Source organism: Hesperophylax consimilis, chromosome 22 (assembly GCF_061612785.1).
Source record: "Hesperophylax consimilis isolate HC1 chromosome 22, BYU_Hcon_1.0, whole genome shotgun sequence".
NCBI classification, from domain to species: Eukaryota; Metazoa; Arthropoda; class Insecta; order Trichoptera; family Limnephilidae; genus Hesperophylax; species Hesperophylax consimilis.
Window position 1 is genome coordinate 3,809,857 of NC_142857.1, and position 15,393 is coordinate 3,825,249.

At 36.5% G+C, this 15,393-nt stretch overlaps 2 protein-coding genes across 2 annotated transcripts in view; both read right to left on the reverse strand.

Moving 5' to 3' along the window:
- Positions 1-15,393, reverse strand: part of LOC149412683 (uncharacterized) — a 356,728-nt gene that overhangs the window by 317,936 nt on the left and 23,399 nt on the right. The window lies entirely within an intron of this gene.
- On the reverse strand, positions 2,249-3,320 carry LOC149412710 (uncharacterized). Its single transcript, XM_089645295.1, has 2 exons — positions 3,277-3,320; positions 2,249-3,150 (listed from the first exon to the last, which is right to left on the reverse strand). The coding sequence occupies exons 1-2, from the start codon at positions 3,286-3,288 to the stop codon at positions 2,281-2,283; spliced, it is 882 nt and encodes a 293-aa protein (XP_089501421.1). The 5' UTR covers positions 3,289-3,320; the 3' UTR covers positions 2,249-2,280.

A 15,393-nucleotide genomic window follows, 5' to 3' on the forward strand; every position in this document is an offset into this window, starting at 1 on the left:
TAGACATATGAATATTAGTAGACCTGCCCTAAGTGATTAAAAGCGTATTATTCCCCACTCCCCATACCGGTTCCATTGGAGCCGGCTGGGCTCGCGTATGGCTTCCCGTGAATCTTGAGAATGTGACGTCATCATTCTTGTTCGAACTAGCGTCGTGCTATGGTCGAGGCATTTCATGAAATAACACGGCAAAATAGTGGCTTGTGATATGAAAACTTGTAAAAATAGATGTGAAAAAGAGAATAAACCCAATTGTCGTATTACGTTCCATATGTAAGCATCATTTTAAGCTTATTCACATCGTATAATATGAATCAGTTGTAGAAACATATACTATTACATCGAGATACATCTGGTCGAATGTAGCGATTCTCAAGTGTGCGCATCGTTGTTACTGGGAAGTAAATTATGAACACTTATAAAAGTGTCTTAACTAAATACGTAAACAAAATATTCGACTCTGAAAATAGAAGAAATTTTTTTTGCCGAATTTGGACTTCGCAAATTTGTTCATAACGTGGCGAGTAATTTGCGCTCCCATGTAAAAATGTCTATTAATTCAAAAGCAGATTTTACTTTTAAGAACTAAATGGTGATATTAAAATGCGAGATGCCTATATACCGTCAGAATGATTTATTGACGAATCACAGTCAGCTTTACCCCCTTCGTTCTTCAACAGTTAATTTTACCCCTCACCTTTAATTTCTTGTCTATATATTCTTATGTCTGTGGATACCACAAACATTATTAATTTTTGCTGTTTCCAGCCGCATGGAATCAGTGAGGTTTTTTGCATCACATCATTGACAAAACACCAGTTACTGAGTGTGACGAAAACACTTTGAAACAGTTGATGATCGGAATCATCGACCCTGGGGTGATATCTCACAAAAGCGGCGATACACAAATTGTCCAATTATTATTATTATTATCGGCAAAAAAGGTATGTGCTCATCTTCATATTTTTGGCTATGTTTTAACAATTGGTATATGTTGTGAGGCTGAAGTAGTCTGGTGGGGACTAAGATGGGACAGATGAAAGTAGGTACATATGTAACGTGGCTATTCAAATCTGGTCATGAAAGACGGCTAAAGCCATTTCAAGCAAATTTTCAATTCTTTTCACGAGGATACTTGGAGTGTCATTTTCCATTCTGGAGCGTGTTGTAAATGTATTAATATCTTTATTTCAATTGAATTAATTGTTAAACAAAACAAATTGATCAAATGAACCTGCCAACTCCGGATTTGCGAGTCGAGAGTCTTACCCCAAGACAACAGAGGCCGCCAAACTAGTCGTAAACCCTATTATTATAAAGTAAATTCATGCTGCATGATTTAGGTTTTGTATCAATTAATTTTGAATCATAAAATTTGTAACAAAAATAATTTTGAAACCAATTTTTTGAACGTGTACTTTCGTAAAGATATCAGCATAAATATAATCTGTTTTTTGGTACAAAAAAATATTGTCTTTAAAAAGAGTTAAAGAAAAAGGTTTGGGAACCACTGTACGACAGAATGCGCAATGTATGCATTTAATTTTTTTTATACTGAATTTAAGTAAACTGATATCCAAGCATTGATAAATTATGTCTCTAGGTGTCCTAGAGATGAAAGAATAAAAAAAAAATGCATTAATCTTTCATTTGTTTTTCATAATTAATTAATTTTTCCTAATATTTACACAAATCACAAAATAAAATGATTGAATTACTATACAGTGTTAAAAATTTTGTGAATTCTCGATTAGCAAGCCGGAGGTCGCAGGTTCAAACCGGGCGTGCGCAAGAAAAATTTATTTGATTATTTGTCATTTTAAAATTTCTTCATTTTAAATAATACATTGTGTACTTGCGGCACGTTCCAGAGCTGAAGATACTCTTAGTATCGCCCTGGTATAAGACCTCCATTCAGAATTGAAACGCTTCGGTCGTGTTTGGTGGCCAGATCTGACAAGTCAGGTAGTCCCCCACCTTCCTCTCGCCCATCTCCTTCCCCACCCCACGACCTTCAGCCTCACAATATACACCAATTAGGGATGCCATAGTCTCACCGGCTCCAGACGGTTGGCAGCAGTTGAGACTCTTATGCGGTATAATGTTCACATAAAAAACATCTAAGAGATTAAAGAATAAAATTTAACAAGTAAAACAAATAACTTCTACATTATCACAATTTTTGTATTTTTCTTAAAACTAACATGAATCACACAATAAAATGATAAACTAGTATACAATGGTAAAATTTTGGAAAAAGGCTGGATGAAGTTACCAGGATCAATGAGCACCGTAAGAACCATGACCGGCAGCAGAGATAGCGGCGTAGTGGGCGGCTTTGGCGTGGGCTACCTCGGGGGTGTCCACGACGCGTCCGTCCTTTCCGATGGGGGCGCCTGCATGGGCGGAAGAAGCGCCATAAGCTCCGTGGGAAGTGATCTCTCCCTGGTCCTGGCTCTCGGCGAGACCTTCTCCCTTCCACTGGCCGTCGCTTTGGGCAGCCGGGTTGTAGACAGCATGCAGGGGAGCTCCATAGCTGGCGTGTCCAGCCAAGTCCTGGCTCTCAGCAATCCCTTCTCCCTTCCATTGTCCTTCATTCTCATGGGCGTAGTGAGCGGGAACTGGGGCGTGAGTAGCGATGAGGGGAGAGTAGTGCTCATACTGTCCGTTGTATTGGCTGTTGTCCTGGCTTTCGATCAGACCTTCTCCCTTCCATTGTCCCTCGTCCTCGTGAGAGTAGTGAGCAGGAGCATAAGTAGCGATGGGAGCAGCGTTGGCATAGTATCCCTCTCCCTTCCATTGACCTTCGTTCTGGACTGGAGACCAGGCGGTGTATGTGGCTGGGGTGTATGTCTGAGCGGTATGAGCAGAAGGTCCCTTGGAGGCGGAAGAGATAGCCGCGAAGTGGGCAGCCTTAGCGTGAGCTACCTCGGGGGTGTCCACGACGCGTCCGTCCTTTCCGATGGGGGCACCTCCATGGGCGTAAGCTCCATGGGAGATGGAGGCTACTTGGGCATCGTGTCCAGTGCTCCACTGTCCATCATCCTGGCTCTCGGCCAGACCCTCTCCCTTCCACTGTCCATCCTCGCTGCCGTAAGGCAGAGCAAAGCCGGAGACGAGGGCTCCCAGACTCAAGAAAGCGGCGAAGAACTGAAAAAAGAAAACCAATTATTGATATTATATCTCACCGCCAATCACAATTCTTTTAAATGTTCACTTCACATTCACTTCAAACTTAGTTCTTATTATTAAATTATTTTATTAAATTACACTCACGATTGGATTCATGTTGATTGTGATGTGTGAGCCTTTTCTAAGACGAAAACTGCTTGTGACTAACAATTGCACATTCACTACTCTATATACCCAGACAATTACCTTAAAAGTAGGTATAATTGGAGGGGAGTTATTGTCTTCTTAAAACGAGTTGTCTATTTTTCAATTAATAAACCAGTTAATCAAAAAATCAGATCCACGAAACAAAGATAAATAAGATCGTAATGTCTTTTTAGTAAGTGCATTCTGTCACCTAGTCCTACTCGTAGTACCTGACTTGCCTTGCCGCGGGTCAGTGCAGATAATGTAGATTCAGATCACGCAGTGATTGTTGTTTGGGTTACATGGTCAAAAGTCAGCTTTTCAGGTTCAATCTAGGACATGTCTACGTAATCTGACAACCTCGGCGAAACAGAATTCTTAATTTTATTCTGGATATTGGTATCGTGATTCTCGTCTCATTGTCTCAAAATGTCGCATATCACTTTGGTATGGACATTTTTACGGCGATGCCATACGTAGTAATGCAAAATCATGTGTTTTGGTATGAAAATTTGGTCGCCTAGAAATGTTTCTGATGCTTTAATTAAATACTGCGAGTAGAATACATCTTGGCCTTTTAAATAATTGAATATTTTTTTGATCAGTCTTTTTATAAGCCCAGAAAAAAATAATTTATAAGGTCTATGAAAACAGCTTTAAAGTTTAAAATCTCCTTCTTACAAACCCATTTTCGGTTATGATTTTATTGTATAATGTGACAAATTAAGTTATTTATAAAATGATCGAATATAAATTAAATATTTATGCCTGAACATCCACAAAATAAAATAAAATGCACTTTTTGGTCATGTTTTTTCTTGCATAAATCAAAACAGGCTTAACACCAGCGTGGATTTAAACCTTATCGCCATCTACGTAAGGGTTGTTATTGATAGCGGCTCAATTTAAAATATTAAACGACGTAGTTCATCGCCTTAAGATAAAAATATAATTATGAAGAATGATTTGTGCTTCTGATTCAGAAAATCAACTTAACAGGGAATTATTTCCTTTGGAGCAAATTGTACAGTATAATACTTGTAAAATTATAAAAAATGTATCATATTATATTTTAGAAAATTTGCAATGGCTAAAATTACACATTCCGTTTTATTTTCTCACACTGTTGTTGGCTTTACAATTGTGTTATTTTTAATATTATCTAATTTATTCATCTCACATCATTTCGTGTTTAATTAGCACTATAGGTATTTGGTATTAATTTTAAAAGATTACAATTTTGGTGATTTTTTCAACTTCTATACTAGGCTCATTACAATAGCAGTAAAACAAAAATTTAAAAAACACATATTATTATAGAAACCGTAATAGAAATAAATAAAAAAAGATATTTTAAAGAAAATAAAATTATTAAAATTAAGATACATCCAAAATTATACCAAATTATTTTCCTTAAAATGGTTAATTTTGGTATGTACTTACCTAGAAATGTACCTACCTATTTAAGGTGACATTTAAATTTGGTAAAATAAATGAAAGAGTTACTTTTTTATGTTGATTTTGTTGAGAACTCATATATTTTTAAAAGAAGGCTCATCCCCTTTAAATAACCAATGTTGAACACGGATAGTAAAAATGGATATATAATTAATTGACTTTATATCGGTGTTCAATGCATCGTATATTTTAGTAGCGATGAACCAGAATTTTCGTTTCGCGAATGTGCTTCTAGTTTTAAGAAGCACACATCCCAGGAAGCGGGTGTGTGCTTGATGTTGTTGAGGCACCAGGTGATACTAGAAGAATGCTGTAAATTGTGTTTTTTCCAAATATTTCTGGCTTTTACCCTTCAATGGTATCCTAGGACATTATTTCAAATTATGGAGAGAGGGAAGGTAAATTTACGTACAGACTTAGAATAGATTAAATGTTGAATGGAGGGTAGGCAAATGTTAGATAAGGCTTGATAGAAGAGATGATATTTGTTTAGAGAGGGTCAACCAAAAATATGTGATCTAAAGTTTCCACTTCTAGAACACAGAATATACAATCTGAGGAGTCGAGCACGTGAATTTTAAAAAGGTGAAAAGGAACGGAACAATGTCCAATCCTCATTCGAATAAGTGAGGAAATTTCTTCTTTGGAGAAACCTAAGAATCATTATGTTAAAAACCTAAATAATATGCTAAACTCGTAACATTAGTAGAGACTCTTAGTGTTTCTATGGTTAAAGATCACCGTTCAGTATTAAAAGTTGCTAGAAATGATTATAGTGATATGGTTTTGATTCACAGATCTGCCCTGATGATGGAGAATGCAATACTGTTGAAACGTTGGCTAAAGAAGGAAATAGCGCGACACGGCATAATACCCCAAAAACAAATCACTATAATACTTTCGGCCGTGAAAATCTGATATTATACCTTGCTAGAAATGGTTTTATCCATGTTAAGTGATCATTTCTGAATAACCATGAACGAAATAATATTCTTTTACCACCTCCTTGTTTTATCGGCAATAACGTACTTTTATAAATTAATATTTTTGATTTTCCTCTTTTTAAAATCTTACAAAATACAATTTCAATTCGTTTCACACAACGAAAACAAATAATATACGGGATGGAAAGTTTTGAACATTTAAGGTGGAAACACATTATTAAAACCCGACGCGACCCGATGAAACGCGATGCGTGTTGAGTCGAATCAAATGTATTGTTTTCTTATTACCAGAATCACACTATGAACATCCGACGCGACGCCATGTCGGATGTTCATAGTGTGATTCTGGTCATAAGAAAACAATACATTTGATTCGACTCAACACGCATCGCGTTTCATCGGGTCGCATCGGGTTTTAATAATGTGTTTCCACCTTTATTGTGGAATTCAATTTGAATATAAACTTTTTGAACTAAAACACTTTTAAAAAAAATATCTTCCAGTTTTTTTTTTCGCCTACCTTCCTCTTTCCCATATCCTTCCCTTCTCCACTACCCTTAGCCTCACAACATACCAATTAACAATTGGGGATACCATCGTCTCACTGGTTGGAAATGTCGTGGGTTCAATTCCTGAGATAGCTAAGACCTCCTTCATTCCATAAGAAACATCTTACGCTATTTAATGATGGGGTACGAGATTTTCAAATGTGGTCAGTTTATTAGTAACCCGGTAATGTTTGTCTTCCTTTTAAAAATACACAAGGCTTATAACGTTCCTCGTCTTATATTTTAGAAGTTGTTTATGAGACCAGCCAAATCATTAAAATATACCGGCTATCTACATGTATAAACTTCACTGTATATACTTCACTTTTAAAATAACATTTTTACTTATATTTTGTCCATAGATGTCTAATTTGGTTCAAGAACTTAACAAGTTCGGACACCTATTGACAATTTCGTTTTATTACTCGTGCAGGTATAACAGATATAATATAAAAATAACATGTCATATTATAAGCACTGGTATATGTTAATAGTAATTTTTTTCAGTTTAAATATAAATATATACATATATTTTTTTTACAGTCTATGCATTCTTTCGAAGTTCGTTTTTCTGCCTGCGAATACATGACAAAAAAAACTCGGAAGGTGTACCACAATTTTTATATTTTCTTAAAACTAAAATGAATCACAAAATTTAAGAATAAATAACTGTACGGAAGTAAAATTTTGGAAAAATCGGGAAGACTGGAAGACATTACCAGGATCCGTGAGCACCGTAAGAACCATGACCAGCAGAAGAGATAGCGGCGTAGTGGGCGGCCTTGGCGTGGGCTACCTCGGGGGTGTCCACGACGCGTCCGTCCTTTCCGATGGGGGCGCCTGCATGGGCGGAAGAAGCGCCATAAGCTCCGTGGGAAGCAGTCTCTCCCTGGTCCTGGCTTTCGGCGAGACCTTCTCCCTTCCACTGTCCGTCGCTCTCGGCGGAGTAGGTAGCTGGGTTGTACGCAGCGTGCACCAGTGGGGCTCCATAGCTGGCGTGTCCAACCAAGTCCTGGCTCTCAACAATACCTTCTCCCTTCCATTGTCCTTCATTCTCATGGGCGTAGTGAGCTGGAGCTCGGGCTGGGGCATAAGCAGCCATGAGGGGAGTGGCTGCGGCGTGGGAAGAATAGTGATCGTACTGTCCGTTGTATTCGCTGTTGTCCTGGCTTTCGAAAAGACCTTCTCCCTTCCATTGTCCCTCATCCTCGTGGGAGTAGTGAGTAGCGTAGTATCCCTCTGCCTTCCATTGACCTTCATTCTGTATTGGAGACCAGGCGGTAAATGCAACTGGGGAGTATGCGGAGTATGCCTGAGCGGCATTAGAGTTAGATCCCTTGGAAGCGGAAGAGATAGCGGCGTAATGGGCGGCCTTAGCGTGAGCTACCTCAGGGGCATCCACGAGGCGTCCGTCCTTTCCGATGGGGGCACCTCCATTGGCGTAAGCTTCATGGGAGATGGAGGCTACTTGGGCATCATCTCCATTGCTCCACTATCCATCATCCTGGCTCTCAGTCAGACCTTCTCCCTTCCACTGCCCATCCTCGCTGCCGCAGGGCAGAGCGAAGCCGGAGACAAGTGCTCCCAGACTCAAGAAAGCGGCGAAGAACTGAAAAAAGGTAAACGAGATTTGATTAATATTATTTTTTATCTTCTCTGTCACTAAAACAGTTCCCATTTCACCCTGTCATTCAATACAACTTTCAAAAGATCTTCACCAAAAATGAACTCACGATTGGATTCATGTTGATTGTGATGTGTGAGCCTTTTCTGCAATGAAAACTGCTTATGACAAACAATAGTCCAGTCTACTCTATATACCCCGAAATATGTATTTAATGGACGGAGTTATCGTTTCCCAAATCGAATTTTCAATCCTTAACTAACAAACTGGTTTACAAAATATCTGATTCACGAAACAAATTCACATGAGATAGTAAGTGCACACTGTCTCCCGTAGTCACCTTGCCGCGGGTCACTCAGGATAATGTAGATTCAAATCACGCTGTGATTGTTGTTTGAAATGCATGGTCTTTGGCGAAGAGTCAGGCTTTTCAGGTTCAATCTAAGACATATCTAAGGTTTTGATGTGAGTAAAATATTTGATTTTAAATTAAGATTTTTTATTTCTTATTTCAGATTGTTAGTCTACAAGTTAAATTGTACGATTTAGAACCAGAACTATATTATCAGGACCGGCGCGGCGTATAGCCATTTGGGCAAATCAGTCTACATGGCTACACAACCAGGTATTGCGGGTTCAATCATCTCTTACCCAAGTACCTTCTCTAATTTATTTTGGAATATTTATAATGTTACTAATAATAATTTACAATAAAAACTACAACAATATTTCTCTTATTGGTTTTTAGTGCGTAGATAGAAAGTGTGTAAGTTATATTAATTATATAAGTAGGTACCTAATGTTGCTATTACAAATCAAGTATTTTGTTTTACTACCGTCATACTGCGTGACGTTATCAATTGTTTAAAAATCATTAGGTATCTACTTCGATGACGGAATGCAATACTCGAGCCGGTTTGTGGAGCAAAAAATGATTATTATTATAAATGGATTTATGTCATGCTGCATTCGCCTTGGGGGACACCTTTTGAGAAAAAACTGTATGAATGAATTATAAAAATTAAATCTTATGGAAAAATGCAGCAATATGCTTTTGATTAATCATCTTTAGAAGAATATTTTTATCGAGAACATTTTTTTCATAATTTTGTTGGAAAAATATTTCATTTTTTTACACCATAAAACATAAAGAAGAGTGTCTTTGTCTTTATACAAATCTACAGTTTAATTCCAAGATTGATGAAATTTTGCACACTAGACGTTTAAAATAAAAGGAGAATTATTACTGTCTACATTTGATGTGGTAAAAATCCAAGTTGATTTCCCCGAAGAAAAGGTTTAATTTGTTTGTTTAGCTTTTCGTAAATTAATTTTAAAAAATCTTTTTGTAGTTTAAGCGTTTGTAGTTTTGTGTATCCGTTATGCTGCCTGATTCGTGAATCGGGCTTACTTTAGTAAGTTTCTAGGATTGAGGAAGAGTGGAAGTGAAAATACTGAGGTTGAAGATAAAACATATTGGATTGAACAATTGTTCTCCCAAAATGATAATAACATGAGGTGGGATTCCATCTGGCCCCGGGGCCTTGTTGGGTCCTGCTCCCGAACGCGTGATTTGACTTCCTCCGGCTTAATTTGTTCCAGAGAAATTGAACCTGTGATCTTGGCTTACTCTAGCCGGAGACTCGACATCTATCTCGATACATTTAGTTATACATAAAATGGATTAAAGAACAAAAAAGACAATTTTACTTAAATTTCATAGCATAAAATAAAAATAAAACCTACACGTAACACACAAAACCAATATAAACACACATCACTCACAAACTAAGAAGATTATTTTCAAAGTATTATTTTTTAATTTCAAATATATTATTATGTATTTTTAATTTTAAATGTATTATTTTCTCTTTAAATGTACTATGTAGATTATATTTTCATATTATAAAATGAAGGCCTCAGCACGGGCAACCCACCCAGTGAGGCCTACATTACTGGAAAACTTAAAATGTAAAAAATATTGCACCAAATAAAATAAAAAATAAATACCAATTAGAAATAGTTTGCGAATCTCTCAGAAACTTGCTGAGGACATATGGTGATTTCATAGACGTTATGTGTCCAATAGGAAGAGTAACCCTGTCCACTTTATGTGATCTATTATAAAACTTTCGCTCACTTTTTGTGACCTAACAAAAGACGTTTAAAATAAGAAAAAAAATCACTGTCTCGAACTGATTTAAAATAAACCTCTGCACAAAGCTCGGGCAACGCAGAAAACTACAGCTTTTTCTAAATAGTTTTTATTATGATTTGTGCTAGATAATATTTAGTTTTATGCTTCTTTATTATTAACAACGATGTGTTGTTAATAAAAAAGAAGCATCTTGTTGTGTGTAATTAGTGATAGCCTATATTTATTATGTAATAAATGTATGAGTGCGTTGATATAAATCACTGTTAACATACCAAAATAAAAATAAATAAAATTGTAGTCACTGCACCAAAAAAAGTTTTAATCTAAAACTATTAACATTAGAGACATAATATGGTTCCATGATAACTCAACACAGTGACAATTCAACACACTTATAAAAAGTGATTTAGTCATTAGAAACTATGAAAAAAAATTCTAGGACTAGATGTGACCGTATCCTTTTCTGATTTTTCGGTTTCAGATTTTCGTTTTGAAATCGCTAATATTGTCTTCAATAATTAAATATTACAATTTGAGGTTTTACTCAATGAAGTCAATCCAAAAAAAAATTGTTTGAACCTAACCTAACCTACATAACCCAGTTAATAATTTTTTTGTTTCATCGCTTTCCATGACTTGATATAACTTTTTAAAGATGTGATGATTTATTCGGTTACCACATAATATGTATGTAGGTTTAAGTAATTAAAATATTTTTTTAAATCTCGTAGATAACTAAATAATTGTTTATTATTTTTCGGAATAACTTATTGAGTAAAACCTCAAATTATAATATTTAAATATTGAAGACAATATTAGTGATTTTTAAACGCAAATCTGAAACAGAAAAATCAGAAAAGGAAACGGTCACATCTGGGACTCGAACCCAGGACCCTTGTCTTTCCGGGACAATGCTCTACCAACTGCGCTAATGGGACCCTATCCTCATCGGTCACTTTTAACTGTATCATACTTCGAATAAGAACTACCAACGTTGTCTTCATTTTTTCACCGCACATTTTTATTGGCAACTATCTTTATGTATGATCGCAAGATTTTCTTCCTTTTTTTTCCTTTTCTGATTTTTCTGTTTCAGATTTGCGTTTAAAAATCACTAATATTGTCTTCAATATTTAAAAATAATTGTTTAATCACATCTGAAACTGAAGGGGGAGATTAAAATCTTTAGCTTAAAATGAAGATAGAACCTACTGTGTTTCATCATCATTGTGAAATTTTCATTTCGACAAAATGAGATATAAGATGCCAGCCAAATGTAAGAGAGACAGAGTGCATGCTAAATGGGCTATAACCCGAAGGTAAAGTGGGCGATTTAAAAAAAAATTAGGTATGTTTAGGTTAAAATTTTAATGTGTCCAATTAAATATGTCCGTTCCGTTTGCAAAATCGAAATCTGAAATAGTTTTTCGTTAGCTTTCAAAAACAGTATTTCATTTTGGGATACGTTTAGAAACAGAAAATCTATTGAAATTTAATGTCAAGCGGGATGATATTTGATGACGTAATATTTTTTTTATTTTTCGGAATAACTTTATTGAGTAAAACTTAAAAATGGAATATTTAAATATTGAAGACAATATTAGTGATTTTCGTTTAGAAATCACTAATGTCTTCAGTATTTTAATATTTGTTTGTCCAGGCCCAAGGGAACAAATATTTAAATTTTTCATTATACCGACTAAACGTAGAAGTGGACAATTCAAGGCTACTCCGAGAAGTCATCAAAGAGATGTTACCTACAGGACTTCAGTTCTTTTCCACATTAACTTAATTATTAGTAATTTGTGATCTTTGTGACCATGTAGCCGAAACAACAATCGATTCTATTAATTTTTGTAATTATCATTACGTTTGCAAGGTAAGTTAGTATTCAGGATTCGGGTTGATTTAACAAACTAGATTAATTCCAACAATTGCAGTCGTGCTGAATTTTTAGATACCGGTTGTTTACTTTATAGTAGTCAGTTCGTACCGTTGAATCACTGATTTATCCCCTCCATTTACTTACAATTTGATAACATATAAGGACTTTACTGAAATTAATTTCATCAGAAGCAGTTTTCATCGCAGAAAAGGCTAACACATCACAATCAACATGAATCCAATCGTGAGTTCAGTTTTAATGAAGTTCTTTTTATGATAGTCTTGAAAGTGACTCACAGAGTGAAATGTGAATTGTTTTAGTGACAGATAAGATAATAAATAATGTTGATTAAATGTCATGTTCCTTTTTTCAGTTATTCGCCGCTTTCTTGACTCTGGGAGCCCTCGTCTCCGGCTACGCTCTGCCTTACGGCAGCGAGGATGGACAGTGGAAGGGAGAGGGTCTGGCCGAGAGCCAGGATGATGGACAGTGGAGCAATGGACATGATGCCCAAGTAGCCTCCATCTCCCATAGAGCTTACGCCCATGGAGGCGCCCCCATCGGAAAAGACGGACGCGTCGTGGACACCCCCGAGGTGGCTTACGCTAAGGCTGCCCACTTCGCGGCTATCTCTTCCGCTTCCAAGGGACCTTCTGCTCATGTCGCTCAGGCATATACCCCAAAATCATACACTGCCTGGTCTCCAGTCCAGAATGAAGGTCAATGGAAGGGAGAGGGATATTATGCCAACGCTGCTCCCATTGCTACTTATGCTCCTGCCCACTACTCTCACGAGGACGAGGGACAATGGAAGGGAGAAGGTCTGATCGAAAGCCAGGACAATAGCCAATACAACGGACAGGACGAGCACTACTCTCCCCTAATCGCTACTCACGCCCCAGTTCCCACTCACTACGCCCATGAGAATGAAGGCCAATGGAAGGGAGAAGGTATTGCTGAGAGCCAGGACTTGGCTGGACACGCCAGCTATGGAGCTCCCCTTCCCCTGCATGCTGCCTACGACCCGGCTGCCTACTCCGCCGAGAGCGATGGCCAGTGGAAGGGAGAAGGTCTCGCCGAGAGCCAGGACCAGGAAGAGTTTGCTTCCCACAGAGCTTATGGCGCTTCTTCCGCCCATGCAGGCGCCCCCATCGGAAAGGACGGACGCGTCGTGGACACCCCTGAGGTAGCCCACGCCAAGGCCGCCCACTACGCCGCTATCTCTGCTGCTGGTCATGGTTCTTACGGTGCTCATGGATCCTGGTAATTTCTTCCAGCCTTCCCGATTTTCCTAAAATTTTGCAGTGTATAGTAGTTTATATTTTTATTATGTGATTCATGTTAATTTTAAGAAAATACAAAAAATGTGATATACCCATGAAGTTATTTACTTTACTTGTTAATTTTGATATCTCGTCTCTTGGATTTTTTCTATGTGAATACCGCACAAGAGTCTCATCTACACCAGGGCGATACTAAGAGTATCTTTATCTTTGGAACTTGCCCCAAGTACACAGTATTTTTTTTTTAAATTAAGGAATTGTGGAGTGACACAAAATAATCAAATTAATTTGAAATATTGAAGACAATATTAGCGATTTCTAAACGAAAATCTGAAACAGAAAAAGATACGGTCACGTCTAGGACTCGAACCCTGGACACCGCTCTACCAACTGAGCTAATGAGACCACATCTCCTTCAGTCATATTTAACTGTATCATATTTCTAATAAAAACTACCAATTTTTCACTTGTAGCAAACACTTTGTGGGTATACAGAATTTAACCTTTACTATAATAAAAATAATGTTAACAGTGCGATTGAAAATGTAGCAGTGGACATGCAGACAGCCTTACAATTCTTTCCAACTACATACCAATATAAGAGTGGTGAAATTCTTCAAGATTTAATCCCTAAATATATTCCAAAGTTTTATCCAGAAAATCAACAAGCAAACAATATTCGTAAAAAGTTAACTAATGAAAATTTAGTTTTAACAAAAGCCGACAAAGGCAATACAATAATGATAATGAACCGTTCGGAATACAACTCTAAAGTGCACAATTTCATCAGTAATGACAATTTCGAAACTCTACGAACTGACCCTACTAATAAGTTTCAACAACACATCAAAAACGCATTAAAAGTTTGTAAATCCCCAGTTTTTCAAGATCTGTCATATGATAATGTCAAATTCCTCACGAAAAACCCAAAAATCCCAAGACTATATGGATTCTTAAAAATCCACAAAACTAATAGCCCCATTAGACCTGTAGTATCATGCTGTAATTCCCCGAATTACAAATTAGCTTCCTTTGTGACTCACTTATTTAATAATTCAAATGTATTTTCCCCTGTGTATACAATTAAGAATTCTTATGAATTAGTCAATAATTTAAAAGATTTGACTCTACCCAATGACTGTAAATTAGTTTCTTTCGATGTAAATTTATTCCCAAATGTACCTGTACCCGAATGTAGAACTATACTGTCTAATTTATTAACAAATTCAAACCTACCAAAAGATCTTTCTGACGATCTTGCCCGAATGTTTAACATCTGTCTTAACCAAAACTACTTTAAATTTAACGATGCTATAGTCCAACAAAAATACGGACTACCCATGGGTCTTCCTAAGAGTCCTCTATTTGCTGACATCTTCATGGATAACTTGGAAAAAAATATTTTTAGTTCTAACTCACCTCTTTTAAATAACGTTTTTATGTGGAAACGTTATGTTGATGACATTTTTTGCATATGGAAAGGTACAGAACGTCAACTTAATTCCTTCTTGTCCCTCCTTAATTCGTTCCATAAAAATATTCAGCTTACAGTAGAAATAGGTACTAATTACAGTTTAAATTTTCTAGACCTATCCCTTTCCATTATTAATAATAAATTTAATTTTAATATTTATAGAAAACCTACTTTTACCGATACAGTCATTCATAGTACTTCAAACCATTCCATTTCCCATAAACATTCTGCCTTCCATTCTATGGTCCACAGACTTGTCACTATTCCGCTATCTAAATTTAACTTCAATATTGAACTCTCTATAATCAAATCTATCGCCATAAATAACGGATATACCCATACCTTAATTGATAAAATCCTTGCAAAAAAACAACGACTCATATTTTGTAATTCCTGTACAATAGTATCCCCAACATCGCAGTAAATAAAAACCACGGTTGGCGTAGAATTTTATACATTAATAATTTCTCGTCCTCATGTGTTTTAAAATTTCCAACAGAAATTAAAGCCGCTTTTTATACCAATAATAACCTAGGTAAACTTTTAATTAACTCAAAAGATAAAGAAAATAATTTAAGCCATTCTGGCATCTATATACTTAAATGTAACGACTGCGAAGCATTTTACATTGGTAAAACTGCAAGAAATGTTCAAACGCGGGTAGTTGAGCACTTGAGATGCTTAAACAACATAGGTTTTTC